The sequence below is a fragment of the Pituophis catenifer genome, unplaced genomic scaffold (assembly GCF_029215685.1).
Source record: "Pituophis catenifer annectens isolate HBS135680 unplaced genomic scaffold, rPitCat1.0.hap2 SCAF_4, whole genome shotgun sequence".
NCBI classification, from domain to species: Eukaryota; Metazoa; Chordata; class Lepidosauria; order Squamata; family Colubridae; genus Pituophis; species Pituophis catenifer.
The window spans coordinates 79,794,050-79,813,818 of NW_027256884.1; the positions used below are offsets into that span (position 1 = coordinate 79,794,050).

Genomic DNA, 19,769 nt, shown 5'->3' on the forward strand with positions numbered 1-19,769 from the left:
TTTGGGTATTGCTCCGAGGGCTCCAATTACAATTGTATTACAATTACAATTACATTATTATTATTATTATTATTATTATTATTATTATTATTATTATTATTATTATTTAGGATAAAATTATAAAACAAATATATGAAGGAGTGGGAAGAGTGAATGTGGATTGAAAGGAAGGAAAATACTGAAAAAATGGTAGTTGGATGGTTCTGAAGAGTTTATCAAAAAGGCAAACATGAGAAGTTTGAGGAACAAATTGCAATGTGTAGACATTCTGGAACCAAGTATAGAAAGTACAGAGATGTATAATGAATGGTGTTTACATAAAGAAATTTAATTACTTTCCTTTTGCCTGCTACTTTTTATTTCTTTTGCTTACTAGTACTTTTAAATGTTTTACATAACTTCTTATTCCTATGGAACAGCATGATGGATATGGATATTCTGGAATCAATTGCTGATTTAGATTTTTTAAGTTTTCGTACAATATGTCACAGTTTGTTTAATTTGTATTTCTTGGAACATCTTTTAAAATGGCTAATTCAAAAGAATTATAATTATGGCATTATGAATTCTGGAAATAATCATTTGTTTTAATTTTATAGAGTACAGAACAGGTTGCTGCTTTTTGTCGCAGTCTTCATGAGATGAATCCATCTGACCCTAATGTGACCCTTCAGGAATCTACTGGACCTCAGCAATCCACTACAAGACAGCTAACTGATGCTGACAAACTGCGCAAAGTTATTTGTGAACTGCTTAAAACAGAATGCACATATGTCAAGGTAATATGCTGTTATGTGTTGATTTTCATGTCAAGAAGTGTAGACAAGAGTCACAAACATGACCCATTCTAGCATTTTTCTAGAGTTAACCCATAATGCTCATGCGTATCATCTCTGCTCTTCTCTTCCTCTATCCTGTCATGCCAACTTTAGCTTAAGCAGAAGTAAGATAACATCAACTCTTTAAACATCATATCTTCAAAGAAAAAAGACTGAGTGCTTTGCTATATCTCTTTCCTGTTCTCTCTTTATTGGAGCCCTTTGGAGTTCAACAGGAGTGCCTCCTTGTTACCAGTAGAAAAATCAAAGCTGCTCACCGTTTCCTCTCTTTCTTTCGAATAAGGGTTTTCTGTCCTTTACTCTGCTAATAGAGGATCTAAAGTTTGATGCATTCAGTATAGTCGTGCTTATAATAACCAGTTGATGAGGGTTTATTGGAGTACAGTTAGCAACTGCGGAAGAAAGGGGAGTAAGTTGCGGATCTCAAAAATAAAATAAAAAGTTAAATACTACAGATACTCCTCATTTAAAAACAAATTGGGACTGGAATTTCTGTTGCTAAGTGACATGGTCATAAAGTATGATTTCCTATGACCATGCCACTTAGAAATGGCAGTTCCAATACTTCTTGTTAAATGATTCCTATGCCATTATTAAACGCGACATCATGTGTCACCATCTTCAACCTCCACTGACCTTTTTGTGGGAAACTCAGTGAAGGCTGAAAATGGCAATCACATGACTGTGGGATGCTGTAATGTCATACTTGAGAGCTGGTTCCCCAGCACCCAGATCACCACCACGTGACTGTGGAAACACTGCGATCGCAACTACATGGACCAGTCATAAATACTATCCATTCAGTGCTGTTGTAAGGTTGAATGGTTGCTGAATAAGTGGTCATTAAGCAAGGACCACCTGTGTTTCTTAATGCATATCAGGAATGCATATTTCTGATGACCAATCTTTCCTTGTGACTAGACAAGTCCTTAAAAGTAAGTTCAAAGTCCTGTTTATTAGAGAGAGAGAAATCCATTTTGCCTTAAAAAAAAAGTAAACACAAAGCTTCTAACTACCTAAACTAAAGTTACCATGTGGTAAGATGGGAGGGGAATAAATTTTATAAATAAATATACTATTCTCCTTTTAAAAAGCAGTATAACCGGAAAAGTACTGAGGTTAGGTCTTGCTTATATCATGTTTATTAAGTGGAGACAATTTTAAGACATCAAATATAAATCTTGGTAAAATTAATATAATATTATTTGACTTTCTAAATCTACTTTAATGTTTTCCCAAAATGTTCCTTACTGTGATAAATGCAAAACATTAAATGCTTCAGCCTTCCCCAACTAGACATCTACCAAGATGGCTGGAGATTCTGGGAGTTGCAGTTCCATAGTATTTAGTTTTACATTGGTAAAGGCTGATTTAAGGCTTTCAAGTCGTCTTTTCAATAGCAATGGTTTTCCTTTTCCCCTTTGATTATTCGTTATACTTTTAGGTTACTATTTGTCATATTATTTTTTGAGTTATATAGATGCTTATTTGGGCCTTTATATCAGGCAACATTGAGTTAGGAATTGGATGCAGCAGGGAAAAGAACCTATGCATTCCATATGAAGTAGATTAATGCTCCAATAAAGAAAATACAATAATTATTCCATGCCAAATCAAAGCAATATGTTTTATCTAATACAGAATTTATTTGACAGTAGCCAGTAGATGCTTCAAGAAAGTTCCAAATCCAGCATTAATGATGGATATTAAATGACTGAAAATCCTGCAAAGGTATTTGGAATTTGAAGTTTTTAAATTTCTCATTGAAAACTGCTAAAAGTATAAACTTTCATTTTCAGGATTTAAATTGTCTAATGGAGAGATACCTGAAACCACTACAAAAAGAAACTTTCCTTACTCAGGAAGAGGTATAGTATCTTTAGTCTTTTGGTCAAAATAAAAAAGATACAGTATATTTCATGTATATATAAGAGCCAATTTTCCTGAAATTCTTCAGTGATTTTTTTAAAAACAATGGCTAACAAAGCCAAACTTGGTTAACATAGCACCTACATTTTGTTATTGTTTTTATGAAAAATATGATTTTTATATTTTATTCCTTACTAGCTTGATGTTCTTTTTGGGAATCTGACTGAAATGGTGGCATTTCAAGTAGAGTTTTTGAAAACACTTGAAGATGGAGTAAGATTGGTGCCAGATCTGGAAAAACTTGAAAAAGTTGACCAGTTTAAAGTAAGCCTTTAATTGCAATTCTCTTATTAATAATCAGAAATCCTGCCACAGTAGTCATATGAATATGTTTTCCCAATTTTTAATTTGTTTTTGCAAATCATTTGCTAAGATACAACTTTGATGAGAATGAAATCTTAAAAATAAAGTACATTAGTACTGCAAGCTGCAACAAAGAATAATTGCAACTCTTGTAAAGGCATACATAATTGTATATTTAATTCCATGTCAATTTTTGATTAGGAAGAGTTAGCAACAGAAACATTGTTGCCTGAAGTCTTAGTTCAGCAACCCTAACATATCATTGCCTACAAAAATAATTGAGGTAACGTTTCTGAATTATAATTGTAGCTTTAATGCTCACTGAAGCAGGAGGAAAGTAGTTAAAGTGCCTGCTGAAAGAGTGGTGGTGAAAGCTATTAGCCTCTGACACTTCTTTTTTCTTTATCAGGAATTATCTATAATTTAAAATGAAGGAAAGGTAACTAAACAAAGTAGTAAAAAACAGGGCTGAAAGAACATCGGAGGCATTAAAAATGGCATTAAGTATTACTGTAGGCAGTAATTTACAATAGGGCAATGGTGCATGTTCCATAATTCACTGTGATTGTGATTTCAGTGCAATTCAATTAATTTAGCTTTTAAAATGTTCATCTGATCTCAATAAGGTGACATGTTTGAATGATATTTGATCCACAGGTATGGGTTTCTTGTAGGACTATGCATTAAATAAATAATAAGACCAGCCTAGCTGCAGTCATCTCTTTGTGTAAGATTTTTCATCTAGGAGCTGATGTCTGTCACAATGCAGCTACCCAGAAAAGCTCCCACTTTCCATGTAGAAGTAGGGGAGAATTCTACAGTGGAATAAGTTCTTTTTTCCTAAATGGAAAATTCTCCCATGTATGGGAATGAGCATGACCAAAAATTTCATATCAATATTCTTTTAAAGATTAATTTAATAAAGAGGAACTTCCTAGTGACCCAATTCTATGCAATATTGTCTGCTTTTAGCAAGAATGTATAAGGGTGAAAGTTTGTTCTCCAAGCCTGTGGATTGGTTTCCGAATGTTTTGTTACTAGGCTAGGTTTGGAACATTTGGAAACCAACCCACAAGCTCAGAGTACGAACCTTTACCCTCGTCCTACACCCGAGCTACAGATACTTGCCACTATTGCAAACTGAATGTATATCTTGGTGTTTAATTTGTATTTAATATTTCAAGTGATCTTTCCCACCCTCTGTCTCTTAGAATTTATAAACAAAAAACATTGCTGTAGTAAATATTAAGTCAAAAGTTGTCAATTATTAGTTGGGGAATATTTAATTTCATTTATGATGTTAAGGTCAGCAGCCTGTCCCCCCCAAATCTATTTCAACGTTCTGATTTATATATTCTTGATCCTAGAAAGTGTTGTTTTCCTTGGGTGGGTCCTTTCTGTATTATGCTGACCGTTTCAAGCTGTATAGTGCCTTCTGCGCAAGCCACACAAAGGTTCCGAAAGTCCTAGTGAAAGGTAAGAGTGGGATACACACAACTTTCTCTGTCCCATATAGTGTAATGTTTCTCAAAATTCAGAATTGTCTCAGAGTGTGAAGATCAAGTTGATGTTGGAACTTCAGAAGACAAATGGGAAAGGGGAATTCTACTTTTCTGGAGAAAAAAATGAGGCATTCTTTTGTCAATAATTCTTTATTGCAAGCTTTAAGTGTAGTAGGAAGCCGTACTTCATGGTACCTTCAAATTTTACACTTCTCTAATCATATTACAGATTCATATAAGTAAGATTAGATTCGGTGAGGTTGGTTGAAAAATTCTTTGAAATGGAAGACATTTAAGCTCCATGTCTTTTCAGCAATATGAAATGTGAGAGCCTGATTTCTTTTATGTTGAAAAATATAAAGAAAAAAGTAAGCGTAACATAAATTTCTTCTTTTCTTCCTATTCCGTCCAGTATGATTATTTAACTACTAGTTGAACTCTTGGTATTATCCATACACAAGTAGTAGATCAAAGTTAAGCTACATCATTTTGACTACTTTATGTATTGAATGACCAGTCTTCAGTCTAATATGCCAGAAAGGATCATTCACATTTTAAAGATGAAAGCTGAAATAAGTATTATCTATGATTTGTATCTTCTATGAGCATATCACAATACAATATCATCTTGAACATTTTTATTTCAATAAGAACAATTACTCAAAATGCAGAAAGTAGTGACTCATTTTGACTCTGGCTTACATGTATAAGCTAAGTCCTGACTTGTATATGAAATGAACTTGAATTTAAGGACTTCCCAAGATGAAAAGTCACACAATGTCACACATAAAGTGAACACGGAGAGCATTTTAGTCCAATGTGTTTTCAGTCCCAGTGGATGGATCTGTCAATTCCTATCATGAGTTTTATTTTGTTTGTATTTTGTATTTTGTTTGTTTGCATTTGTCAATATTTACCACATTAAAAATTAAAATTGATGTGCCTACTGCTGCTACTGCTTCTCACAATTGTTTGATGGAATTTTAATATTGTATTATTTTTCCAACATACTGTAGACTGGCAAATAATTTTTATTTTTGTGGACCCCATAAGAGCTTCTTGGGATACCCCAAGGATCTAAGAATCTTATTTTTAAAAAAGACTTCTCAATGCTATTTTGAGAACCTCTTAGAAAAGTGAACAGCTAAATAATATGGTAGAAATATTCTGTAGTAGAGCTAGTTAAAACATTATTTCTTGATATATCTTTTTTTATTTTCAAAATATAGCTAAGACAGACACAGCATTTAAAGCGTTCTTAGATGCCCAGAATCCCAGAAGACAACATTCATCAACATTAGAGTCTTACCTCATCAAACCAATCCAGAGGATATTGAAGTACCCTCTTCTGCTGAAAGAACTATTTACTCTCACTGATGCTGATAGTGAAGAACATTATCACCTTGATGGTAAACTATTCTTCTAACTTTTCTTTTGTTGGTACTTTTGGTTTTGCCATTGTTTCTGATAAAGTTTCTTAAGATATTAGAAAGTTACCAATGTCTGTAAGAGATATTAATGTATCTGAAAGTATATAAAGAATGGAGCATCAGTGACGATGAAGATGATGGGCAACGATTAAGAAATGTTCATAGTATGTTTTCATACTTAAATTAGTTTGCAAAAACCTCAATTGCATATTTTTAGGGATCTTGCTTGAAAAGTGTTCAAGTTTGGTTAATTGTATCACATATTTAGATGTGTATTACATTGCTTCAATACATGCAGAACATTCAGTTTTGTATGTGTCAATGATGGTCAAAGTGTAAGTTAACAAGGACAATGCAGTGTGATAACACAAATTTGGTATGACCATCATAAGTGTGAGAACAGGATGAAAATAAATTTTTTCCAAGGCTATTGTAACTTTGAACCATTGTTAAAACCTGTAGTTCTTAGATTTTATGAGACTGTAGTTAAAAATGCAGCTTGTTCAATTTAACTGCTGCTCCTTTGCTTACTAGGTGAGAGTAGACTTCTCCATTTAGTTGATGATCAGAACACTAAAAATGACTGAGGCAATAATGCAAAAGAAAATAAAGTTCCTCCTAACCAATATAGCATAATATAATATCATCAACATAGGACCATACTGAAATATTAAAATTATGATAGATTTTTTAAAGACTATGACAGAAAAGAGTTTTCCATGTTTACTAATATAATCAGGTCAACCCTGCTCTAATCTTTTTATATCTTTGCTTGTCTTCTAGTGGCCATAAAAACAATGAACAAGGTTGCTAGCCATATCAATGAAATGCAGAAAATCCATGAAGAATATGGAGCTGTGTTTGATCAGCTCATTGCAGAACAAACAGGAGATAAGAAAGAGGTACCCAGCTATGAAAATCCTCTCTCAAAGTGATGTAAATAATGATGTTTAACCTTTGTTAGATTGTATCAGATATATTGCCACCTGGATGTTGTAAGGAGATGGGCTCATATATTATAAGGAAAGAGAAAATAATTGGAAAGAATTCTCAGTTACCTATAAGCGAGTCACTTGAATGAAATCTCAGTATTAATATTTTGACGAAGAATCTCAGTCATCCAGGTACTTAGACTGAGGAAGTTAAATGGTTGAGCAGTGAAACAAAATTAACAAAAATCAGTTGCCATGATTTTTGGCATCCAGTTGCCATGACTCAATTTTCAGAAAACTCTACCTGGGTGACTGAGAATCTTCATTGACATATTGCCATGCACTTTTGGGAAGAAACCCTGAATTTGATGCATTCCAACAACCCTCTGCCTAGTCAGGTTGCTCAGACCAAGGAAGTTGCTTCAAAGAGCAACAAAACATCTCAACAAAAATAAATCCAGTTGCCATAATTCAATTTTCAGACTCAGTACTTTTTGCATTTATTACTGCATGTATAATCTCATCTCTTCAATCATGATAGGCATACTTAGGTAAGTCACATTGGTGAAAATCTGCTTCAGTGTGTTACACATAGTGTAACAAAACATTACACAGTGAAATAACTGGGTTTGAGGTTTAGTTTCCTTTTGTTAGACATTCTATAAGGAAATGATATGATTAATAGCAAGAATTTTTAAGACACATTTGAAACAACTTCAATACCTACAGTATAATGTAGCTGGAAAATTATTTGGACAATAGTTTTAAGATTAAAAGATACACAATAAGATGCTGATACTACCATATTTTTAGGAGTATAAGACACACTTTTTTCCCTCCTAAAAGAGGCTAAAAATTTGGGTGCATCTTATACTCCAAATTTAGCTTTTTCAAAGCTTTTTTTCAGCCCTAACGAGATGCTAGCACTTTGCCTGCTCCCTCCCGACTCTCAGGTGTGAAGTTTTTTTTCAGCCCTAATGAGGTGCTAGTGAGTGAAGCGATCTCAGTGGTTTGCCTGCTTTTCTCATTGCTTCTCTCTCCAAAGATCAATTGTGCTTTAGAAGCTGTTTTTTATCCCCAAGCAGGGGATAAAAACCAGCAAACTAATGTGCTGAAGTTGACCAGACTAAGGACGCTAGCTAGATAAATACCTCGTAGGCAAATTTCCCCACCCCCCCCCCCTATTTTCCTCCCCAAAAACTAAGCTGTGTCTCATACTCCGGTGCGTCTTATACTCGGAAAAATATGGTAATTTGCTTTTTACTTTTGCTTGAAGAAACAAAGCAAGACAAAAAGCAAGACTTCCTTCCTTTTAATTTCTTTTTTTTCCTTTTTTCCTTGTTCCTTTTTCATGTTTTATTTAGATAAATATTTGGATAATTTAGATAAAACATTAAAAAGGAAACAAAAAGAAAAGAAAAAGGAAAAAAATTGATTAAAAGGAAAAGGGTGAAAGTGAAAACTTTGGGAGTATGTCTATATGTCAGCTCCTGGCCCATTTTGGCCCTCTCACAAAGCAAAGCAGGGCTGGTTCTGTTTACTTCTTTATTGGGAACGCAGCCATGACAGCTGTTTCATGTTCTGGAATGTATGAATTTAGCACCTGGTTGCAACACCTGGGAGCTGCTCTGTTCTTTCTTGAGCCTGTGTGGCTAAAGTCAGAGAATCCCAGGAAAAGGAAGCTCAAATTTATTTTCATTTTTTTTTTTAATTTTTATTATATAAAGAAAGAGCAACAATTTCAATGTCTATATAAACAGTGTGTTGTCTGGTTACAGTTAATTTGAGCAATAGTAATAATAATGTTCATTAGTAATGATCATATAATAAGTATTTTCTCCACATAATAATAATTGTTAATACTAAATCATATTGATAATAAACATACCATAATAAACCCTCATGGTAAAATTAATCTTTCGCTTATAATTTTAATTATTCTAACGTGATTCTGTTATTTAACCATAGATAAAACAAATCCTATGTTTCAAAATATTCCATATCTTTCTTCTCTTTAATTTCAAGTGGTAATCTATCCATTTCTGCACATTGTAGTATTTTTTTTTTTACTATCTTCTCAACTGTGGCGATCTCCACACCTTTCCAATGTTATGCAAATACACTTCTGGCCGCTGTTAACACATGTAATATTAAATACATAGCCCCTTTATTATATTTCACATTTATTTTCAATGACTTTATTAAATGCCTTTTAAAAACTCTCATTTTCTTTTGCATGGGCATGTGACTGGCAGGTGGCAGATCTTTCTATGGGAGATTTGCTATTGCATACCACGGTCATCTGGCTTAATCCTCCTGCGTCACTTGGAAAGTGGAAGAAGGAACCTGAACTGGCAGCATTCGGTATGTGCTTCTTTTGAGAGAAAAAGCAAATGAGTGTTTCATATAAAAATTAAATAAAATATGCATGTATAGTTTCCAATGACACTACTGAAGGTGTTTCTAGAAGGGCGTGCTGGGGGGGGGGGGATTGTCAAGATGGCAATCACAACTGTTTAATTTCCCCACCCCTCTGTTTTATGTGGGTCACATCAGACAACCCTGCTTTTGGCATAAAATGGACTAATATTTGAGGCAGATTGTCTGTTATGACATTGGATTTCAAAGCGTAAAAATGATTCCTAGATTCATAGGAAAGCCTGATTAAATATGCAAAAATGTTGGAAAATAAATGAGTAAGATTTGACTTTGCAGTCAAGTATTTTAGGACACCCCTCCCCCCATGGCATACTTTAGAAGCTTGACTGGAAATGATGAGTACCAAAATACATTAGATTTGAGGGAATTGTTTTAAGCTGTTGGTATTCTTGTTTTTAAAGATATTTTAAGAAGTAACAATTTAGGGCTTTGTAGTCTGTTTTTATACTTAGCATGCATCTATTTAAACTTTACAAGCTTAATAATATTGCAAAGCTCAGTAAGTCAGGAAATATAAAAAAAGCTGTGAAATGTAAAATAGATGGCTGTAGGCAGTAGCTCTTATTTTTCCTTCCATCTTCAGAGTTCATCCTTCAGGGAGATTTGCTAAAATGCTGCTTGTATGTACAGTAAATGTTGATTTTGGTTCTTTCCATGAATAATGCTTTCCATCAGAGAAATTCCCTGCAAATAATCTAGGAGGACATGATAATTTATGTAATTTATGCACTATGAAATTTTTAACTTTTTCTTCACAATTTTGAAAAATTATTAAATGAAAGTTTTACATTTTAGAACATTTTTAATTGTTCATAGGGACCATTTACAGGTATGAATAGTAAATGATACTTATTAAAGTGCTTATTCTAGAGCAGGGGTGTCAAACTCGATTTCATTGAGGGCCACATCAGGATTGTATTTGATCTTGGGGGACCAGGGTGGACATGGCCAGGGTGGGAGTGACCAGCTCAATATCACTTGTGTCAGGTGCGCCTGTGGTGGCCTGAGCGCTCTGCCAGCAAAAACGGGCTCCCGAGCTCTGTTTTCAGCTGTGACAGTTTCCTGCAATCCTCTGCCAGTGAAAACGGAGCTCAGGAGGGCCACTGGCCATTTTCGCTGGCAGAGGCACTACGGGCCGGTCCTTTGCTGTTTCCAGGGTGGCCCTGCAGGCCAGATCTAAGCACCCCATGGGCAGGATCTGGCCCCTGGGCCTTGAATTTGACAGCCCTGTTCTAGAGTAATCCTCTTAAGAGAATTAACTGACTGTTGGGAAGATCCTCAAATCCCAGTAAATGTTTAAATGTATGATTACAATTTATAACCCTTTATCAACGAAGTAAGTGCCATTGACCATTAAAAACATTGACTATTATTTTTTTGTTCAGAATAGATATTACTTCAGTTCATCTGGCTATCATGTATTTAGAAAATTATGCTCTTTCTTTTTGGCATATGAGGAAGACTACTATATTTCATCCTATCTACATCCTATCTAGATCCGTTCCAGTCGGGTTTCAGGTCTGGGCACAGCACGGAAACGGCATTGGTCGCGTTGGTGGATGATCTCTGGAGGGCTCGGGACAGGGGTTGTTCCTCTGGTCCTATTAGATCTCTCAGCGGCTTTTGATACCATCGACCATGGTATCATGCTGCACCGGCTGGAAGAGTTGGGGGTGGGAGGCACTGTGTTGCGGTGGTTCTCCTCCTTTCTCTCCGACAGGTCGCAGTTTGTGTTGGCAGGGGGGCAGAGGTCGACCTCGAGGCCTCTCATCTGTGGAGTGTCGCAGGGATCGGTCTTCTCGCCCCTTCTGTTCAACATTTATGTGAAGCCGCTGGGTGAGATCATCCGTGGCTTTGGGGTGAGATACCACCAGTACGCTGATGACACCCAGCTGTATATCTCCACCTCAGGCCACCCCAACGATGCCATTGAAGTGATGTCCCAGTGCCTGGAGGCTGTACGGATCTGGATGGGGAGGAACAGGCTCAAGCTCAACCCTTCCAAGACTGAGTGGCTGTGGCTCCCAGCATCCTGATATAGTCAGTTGACTCCATCACTGACTATTGGGGGTGAGTCTTTGGCCCCCACTGAAGGGGCTCGCAATCTGGGAGTCCTCCTGGATAGGCAGCTGTCTTTGGAGGAACATCTGATGGCTGTTACCAGGGGGACCTTTTATCAGGTTCACCTGATTCGCCAGTTGCGGCCCTTTCTCGATCAGGATTCCTTGTGCACAGTCACTCACGCCCTCGTCACCTCTCGCCTTGACTACTGCAATGCTCTCTACATGGGGCTCCACTTGAAGAGCACCCGGAGGCTCCAGCTGGTCCAGAATGCAGCAGCGCGGGTAGTGATGGGAGCAACATGGCGCTCCCATGTAACACCACTCCTGCGCGAGCTGCACTGGCTCCCGGTCGTCTTCCGGGTGCGCTTCAAGGTGTTGGTTATCACCTTTAAAGCGCTCCATGGCATAGGGTCTAGCTATCTGCGAGACCGCCTGCTGCTACCGACGACCTCCCATCGACCCGTGCGCTCCCACAGAGAGGGCCTCCTCAGAGTGCCATCAGCCAAACAATGTAGGCTGGTGACCCCCAGGGGGAGGGCCTTCTCGGTGGGGGCTCCCACCCTCTGGAATCAGTTGCCCCCGGAGATAAGGAGAATCCATGACCTCAATGCCTTCCGTCGTTCCCTTAAAACTCATCTTTTCCAGCAAGCCAGGTTGGCTTAAGAAGAAATTTTTAAATTCTTTTAATCAGTCTGTGATTTCTTAACTTTCGGGCCAAAATTTATATATATTTTTAAATGTTTTTTAATATTTGTATTCTATGTTTTTTATCTTGGCTGTACACTGCCCTGAGTCGTCAGGGAGAAGGGCAGTATATAAATTGGAAATTAATTAAATTAAATTAAATTAAATTAAATTAAATTAAATTAAATTAAATTAAATTAAATTAAATTAAATTAAATTAAATTATTAAATTTCTGTATGGGCCTTAATTTTTGGGGTGTAGAGGAAGAAACTTTGAACATTTTCCACAAAATTAGTAGCGGATGTTTTTTTCTGGTTGTGCATTGATAAACTGTTAACTTCCTATGTTTGCGTTTTTTGCCCCTGTAGTGTTCAAAACTGCTGTGGTACTAGTATATAAAGAAGGAGTGAAACAGAAGAAAAAGTTGGTAAGTTTCTGAACTGTAAATAATAATAAGCAACAGAAAGGTAAAATATCCTATTAGATTGGGATAATTAGACAGGTCATTCTAGCAATAATTATTGTAAATTATTTTTAGTTGTAAACTGAATGCTTTCAAACAGCAGTCAAAGCTTTCCCTTTTTAATAGAGTGATTTATTATTGCTATCAGTTTTTTCAAAAGCAAATACCTTGGATATACGTATTCTGTTTAATTCTTTGTAACTAATTTCCTAATATATGCTCATACAGATCTCCTTTATCTTCTTTTTCATTGTGTCTTTTACTTTCTTACTCATCATTTGTTTTATTGTTTTTACCGTTTTATGATTGTTTTATTTATTGGTTTTATTGTTGTTTTGATGTGCCCAGAGTTGCTTAAGATGGTCGGCTTTATAAATCTTTCAGATAAATAAATAAACCATGCAGATTAGGCAAATTTTGATTGAAATACTCTGTGCTTGAGATAGAATTGCATTTAATAGAGTTGGAAAGAGCTGTTAGGGCCATTCTATATGATAATCCAAATTTTAAAAATAGTAAAAATCCATTATATCAGATTATTTAACATCAGATAATCAGATGATTATCTGGTGAATGGTAACCAATCACTTCTTTGGCCAATTGATACCTTCCTAACATCTAACCAGAATTTGGTGTTTTGTAAATTAAATATATTGTTCTTGCCCTGCCATTTGTGGTGATGTAAAATAGAGCTTTACATTTTTAGGGTGAATCTTTTAGATTGTTAAACTATGCCCCACTCACTCACTCTCCTCGGTCTTTTCAAGGCAAACTGCTTTTAGTTTTTTCATTGTCTCTTCATAGGATTTGATTTCTGGTCTTCTAATTATCCCCACTGACCTTTTTGGCACCTGTTCTATTATCTATGAATTGTTCTTGAAATATTTATAATGTTCTTAGAGAAATTAGACAAAAGTGAAATAAAGTAAAATTGTATCTTCCTATAATTATGAAAGTATAATTCTGCTGATGTAGAAACTGCACTTGCCATTTTTGCAGCTGTAACACCCTATCAATATAAAATACAGAAAACTTTTAATTGTTTGCTATGTCAGATATAATCATAAAACTTTGACGCATCATTATCTGTTCTCTACAAAAATGATTCACAAGGCAATACTCATGAGATGAAACAGAGATCTTCTATTATACTCCTGTGACATTTGAGCTTAATCTTTTTCTGCTTGAGACAGAAATCTCAACCTGTTTCTGCCTGAGACAGCAAGATAATGGTTGATCTGATAATAAAATTAAGGGAATAATGGAATGACAATATATGAGGACCCAGATTGTTGGGGGTAATATGCTGACTCTGTAAACCGCTTAGAAAGGGCTGTAAAAGCACTGTGAAGCAGTATATAAGTCTAAATGCTATTCCTATATAAAGTTACTTTTTCAGATGGGAAATTATCATGAGGGGATGAAACAATGAAGCCCTTAGGGAAAACTCCTATAAACGTTCTTAATTCCATCACTTTTCTTCACTGTGTATTGATCAAGACTGAAGGCTTTTGTAGATATTTTAAACATTTGCTATGAAACAAACCAGTTTTCATACTGTTAATATAATATCATTAATAATAAAAATTGTTTTTCCCTTCATAGGGTGGATCCCATAGGGCTTCCATTTATGAAGACTCAGACCCATTTCGTTTCCGTCACATGATTCCCTTGGAGGCTTTGCAGGTCCGAGCATTGGCAAGTGCAGGTAGGGTTAAATGGGTTTGTTTATGATTTTTTTTAAAAAAAAATCTGGTTATTTTAAAACATCTCTTTTGAAGAAATACATCACGGTAGTTACCAAACTACAAGTATGGTAAGTATACAATCTAGCAGGAACAGCCAATTTATCAAAAATAAGAATTACAAAACAAACAAAAAATAGCAGAAAAAATAGCAGGATGTCCCATTTAGATTATATTTGATAACATTTTTAACTGTCCAAATGGCCCTTTTATTTGATAAATATGAGTGTTATTTTGAATTCTTGTTGTTTTCCCATTTCCTGAATTTCAGAACAGGAACCTCATGAGAGCAGGAATTGGATAGCTCAGTTGCTTTCTGACTTTCTTTTTGTAAAGAGAGTTAAACTGTTAGTGATTGAACATTTAACTTTAAAATAATTCTGATAGTCAACAAAACTACTTAAAGCAGTAGGAGGCCATCATTATTTTAGTGTTTGAACTAATGCTTGCTAAACATTACTGCTTGTCTCACTTTTTTGTGTTTACATTGTTTATCAATCTCCATAGCATCATTATTTCTAATTGGCCAGCAAATCTCTTTATCCATGTCTCACAGCCCTTATCTCCTCTAGAATTCCCCTCAGTCACTGTTTCCCAGCCTTCTTTCCCCATGAAGCAAAATGGGCCACTAACAGGGTTAACATAGCTTTTCCAATGACTTGTTCATGCAGATAATCTTTAAAAATGTAAAGAAAGTTGAATCTCACCTGTCAGACTATCTTTCTAACTTGAAAATAGATTTGAATTGTCTTTAATGCTTTTGTAAATTTTTTTGGTCATGTGTCTCTCTCTGGGTGCATGTGTGTGCATTAGCTGACACAAATTCTGTTTTCTGATATAAAATCTGTAGCCACAAAGTATAACTAGAGCGATTTGCAGATGCTTTTCAATTCCTAATATTTATTCCTAATATGAGCTGCTGATGTGCACTGTCTGTGGTGTGCCTGTAGGAGTTTTTAGATTCACCACTGAGAGTTTTAATTGTGATAAGAGCTGGATCAAGCAAGGGAACAGCAAGATACCTTAATTAAGTCACTGAAAGTTTTCATGACCTATGAAATAGTTGTTCGTTTTCATGTTGTACCATGAGTGACATTGTAGGTATATGGACAATATTGTTTTTGTAAATACAATAGCACTTACATTCATATCAGTATGTGACAGGGTAGTTACTTTTTAGATCACTTTTATTGCTTTAAATTTTGAAATTTGCACTCTGTGGTTTCTCTTTAACAACTAAATATCCCATTCAATGCAGCCAATGGAAAGTGGTTCAAATGTGTTTTGTACAGGTCTTTTTGTACATGTCTAGAATTCATTATTGTAGAGTTTCAATAGATAATGTAAAGGTTGCCTATTCTAGCTTATATAAACTTTGTTGACTTTACTTTTTAGATTTTCATTTTCTGGCTTTTAAAAAAATAGCATCAGTAATGGTATATTCACCCACAGCATAGGAGCAAAATTGTATTGACAAAATAAAATGGCATTTGCTTAAGAAGATCCCTTGAAATTGTTTACATTTGATTATTAACAAAATGGTTTGAATGGGAGTCATATACAGTCCACTCTGAAATGAATGGAGGGTATCTATGCAGTGCTGCAACTGGCTGCAGCTGTTTATGATGCTACAGAGGCATCCTTGTGGAAGGAATATTGTTTTTTTTTTTTTTAATTTGATTTATATGCCGCCCTTCTCCGGAGACTCAGGGCAGCTTACAATGCATTAAGCATTTCTTGGGAATGTCTGACTGTGATGGTCTTTAGAATCATTCATCACGTAAGAAAAGTCAGGATAAGAAAAAATTATACCACCTTGTAGTACCAGTCTTGGACATTGCTAATGAGAAGATGCTTGATGTCATGGGATTGCAACCATGTTAAGAAGCTTTTACGTTTTGGTCATTCCATGTATTCAGCATGTCATGGAAATAATCCGTCATTTCACAGCATCATTTCTGGGGCTATAATTCTTGAACCACTTAATATTATGTATTTCATTCACTAAGCTAATCATTACACTAATCTTCAAATTTCGGATGTGATTGTTTTTGAAATGCTTTCAGTAAATAACAAGTCAAGATGTTTTTAAAATGTTTTTTTTCTCTTTGTCTAGATGCAGAGACCAGTTCTGTCTGTGAGATAGTTCATGTGAAATCTGAGTCTGAAGGCAGGCCAGAGAGGTCATTCCATCTTTGTTGTAGGTAAGGAGTGATAGTTTGCAAAATTATATTACCATTTACATTAAATAAATAAAAGTCAATATTTTGCTGACAGACCAGCACGTAACTGGTGTGTGTTCTTTCTTTCTTTTTTTTAGTTCCCCAGAACACAGGAAAGATTTTCTAAAAGCTGTGCATTCAATTTTACGAGATAAACACAGAAGACAACTTCTTAAAACCGAAAGTTTGCCCTCATCACAGCACTATGTCCCATTTGGAGGGAAACGGCTGAGTGCACTGAAAGGTGCAAGGCCAATTATGAACAGGACAGGTACTCATGGTTAAAGTTTGTTAAAGCACTCCAGAAAAGGGGGGGAAAGAAGTTTAAGAGCAACAAAGAATGATCCTACTCACTATTGGTTCTGCCCCTCCCCCCCCCCCACACACACACTCATACTTTGGTCTCTCACATTATGTACCTGCAACAGATTAGTCTTGAGAGAATTTACAAAACAAAACAAAGCAAAGCAAAGCAAAGCACCATACACACACAAAATGCTTTTCCTCATTAATATTTTTATCCCATTTATTGTAGCTTCAGAAATGTGTAATAAGATCGTATTTAATTAATAATTAACTGCTATAGTGGCAGACTTCTGTAACACAACTGTCATTTGACACTTGAATGTTGAGGTGTGAAAGGAAGCTGAATTCACAAAACCCCACATCACATTAAATAGAGCCTTGATAGTACAGGGGTTTAGTGCACCCTGTTATTAACAGAGCTGCCTGCAATTTCTGCTGGTTCGAATCTCTCCAAGGCTCAAGGTTGACTCAGCCTTCCATCCTTTCTAAGGTTGGTGAAATGAGGACCCAGTTTGTGGGGGCAATAAGCTGACTTTGTATAAAATATACAAAAGAATGAAGGCTATTGCTTAACGCATTGTAAGCCGCCCTGAGTCTCCGGAGAAGGGCGGCATATAAATCAAATTAAAATATATATATATATATATATATATATCAACTCTCTGTATTTTGCCCCATGACTGCTACTTTGGCTTCTCTTCAAAAAGTCTGACATGTAGTGCTATTGAAACACTACTGAATTGTCTTATCTATTAGCATATCTTAAAATAATGAAGTAAGAAGTAATAACGGACCACTGAGCCACATGTTTCAGCCCCAATGGTCCAGATTTTAAAATTAAATCTAAGACATTTCTATCTACTGAAGGAAGAAAAAGTACTACCTTCTTTTCCATTATCATCTAATGTTAACTACAGGATATTTTAAAATTTACAAGGCAAAATATAACCTTGTATACAACTTAATTTCTCTGCCTGGATGATTTAGGTATGAACATTTTCAATGATTATTGATAGTATCATTTTATTTCAGGCATTGGTCAGAAATATATATTTATATGTGTGTGTCTGTACACAGACACACATGGACACATACAGCACAAATAGATTTTAACACATTCAAAGCATTTGTTATTTATTTTGTATTTTATAGTAAATACAACATAAATATATAAATTTATATTTTGTGTTTCTAAACTGCTCATCCCCCTCGAGGAAATTTATTAGCCTTTCTTTATGTTTATCAGTTCCCCAAGTCATATCTTGTCAGATTTTACATGTTTCATTGTGATTAATTATCAGCTAGGTTTAAGGGGGGGCACGATGGCTCAGTGGTTAAAGATGCTGAGCTTGTCAGCTGGAAACGCGAGTACTGTGCAGCGGGGTGAGCTTGCCCCATCTCCTACCCACCAAGCAGTTCAAAAGCATTCAAATGTGAGTAGATAAATAGGTAGCAATTCCATGCCCCTTTGGTGTAGAGTCATGCTGGCTTCCTTAGCCAAGAAATGGAGATGAGCACCATCCCCTAGAGTTGGACATGACAGGGCAAACCTTTACCTTTATTGTGAAAGGAAGAATGTTAATTTTAAAAAATAATTCAAATTTCTCTTTATAAAAGCATCTGGGATTTTATTTTTGTGTGTGCACAGTGTCCGCCCCAAGCAAGTCACTCGGGAGGAGAAGGCGACGCCTAGCTCGAAACAGATTTACCATTGATTCAGATGCCGTCTTTGCCAGCAGTCCTGAGAAAGAGACCCATCAGACATCCGGCAATAAGGACACTGACCTCTGGGTAGAAGAGCAGTTTGATCTTGGTCAGTATGAAGAACAAGAGGACATAAAAGAAACAGATATTCTCAGTGATGAGGAGGACTGTTGTGAGCCTTTGAAGAACACCATGGTTGAAAAAGAACTCCAGGAGCAATTGCAGTCAACCTCTATTACAAACAACCAGTCATACCGGGGAACCAAAACACGGTATACTATGGGCACACACGCATCCAGAATGGCTCAGTTAAAGAAGCAAGCTGCTCTGTCTGGAATTAATGGTAGCATGGAAGGCAACAGTGAAGAAGTCATTTGGGTTCGCCGTCAAGACTTTGTACCATCAAGAAAATTAAACACGGAACTTTAGAGCCAATACTTTCTTGGTAGATGCTAGGTGTAGGTGAGCCCCAAATTTACCCCCTATACATTGTGGAGAGCCATCCCTTAGAATGCAAACTTGCACATATAGTAATGGCAGCTAAACTCGTTGAAACTACAGCCTCTCCTCCTATTTTCTCCTTTAAAGTAGTATAAAAAGGAGAAGTGAAGCAAAATTTGGAAATAGAATGAGCTTGAGTCCTTCTCTATATAGTACCAAGGGCTTTATTTATTAAAAACAAATCAGGGGCTGCATAATATAATAGGCTGCATAGATATTGCTAAAAAACACAATGCTGTGGGTGTTTTTCTTAAAATATATGCGTGCAGCAAATTAGCTTAAGTGATAGCACAACAGCAAATGAATTTTATATGTGATAAGTAAAGTCATAGGTTCATTTTTAAAAAGTTGCAGCAAACAAGGAATAATTGTCCATGGCTGCAGCAGATTTCACTATTCACCCTTATCCAGCAAGGGCAATCTATTCTGTACATGGAATTTCCTTCTTTCTGAGGTACCACAAGTGGGAATGGTGTTGAATGGAGGGAATAAACTTGCATTCAGCACTCAAGGACATACATACAAGGGATGATCTGCACTGCACATGCACTGCTAACCAGATGTTTGACATCACCACTGCTGAGTAGTCCAGTCGCTTATTTGCAGGAACTAGAACCAGCCTTCCCTTTCTTTTCTCCTTTAACAAGTTATAGCCTTTATAGTGCCAAACATCTCTAGTAGCTGAGGTAGCTGCATGCAGTAGCAT

General features: G+C 36.0%; 1 protein-coding gene across 4 annotated transcripts in view; it reads left to right on the forward strand.

Annotated features, from left to right (window-relative positions):
- TIAM1 (TIAM Rac1 associated GEF 1) overlaps window positions 1-19,041 on the forward strand; it is an 87,871-nt gene extending 68,830 nt beyond the window's left edge. For 3 of the 4 annotated variants that reach the window (XM_070943562.1, XM_070943563.1, XM_070943566.1), the window contains 12 exons: window positions 600-779; window positions 2,639-2,707; window positions 2,907-3,032; window positions 4,439-4,547; window positions 5,803-5,982; window positions 6,787-6,905; window positions 9,191-9,299; window positions 12,491-12,549; window positions 14,191-14,293; window positions 16,447-16,534; window positions 16,651-16,823; window positions 18,507-19,041. In XM_070943562.1, the coding sequence (XP_070799663.1) occupies window positions 600-779; window positions 2,639-2,707; window positions 2,907-3,032; window positions 4,439-4,547; window positions 5,803-5,982; window positions 6,787-6,905; window positions 9,191-9,299; window positions 12,491-12,549; window positions 14,191-14,293; window positions 16,447-16,534; window positions 16,651-16,823; window positions 18,507-18,991 (1,800 nt within the window). In that variant the 3' untranslated portion in view covers window positions 18,992-19,041. The remainder of the gene's footprint in view (window positions 1-599; window positions 780-2,638; window positions 2,708-2,906; window positions 3,033-4,438; window positions 4,548-5,802; window positions 5,983-6,786; window positions 6,906-9,190; window positions 9,300-12,490; window positions 12,550-14,190; window positions 14,294-16,446; window positions 16,535-16,650; window positions 16,824-18,506) is intronic. The other variant, XM_070943564.1, reaches the window with a different exon arrangement.
- The last annotated feature ends 728 nt before the right edge of the window (window positions 19,042-19,769 follow it).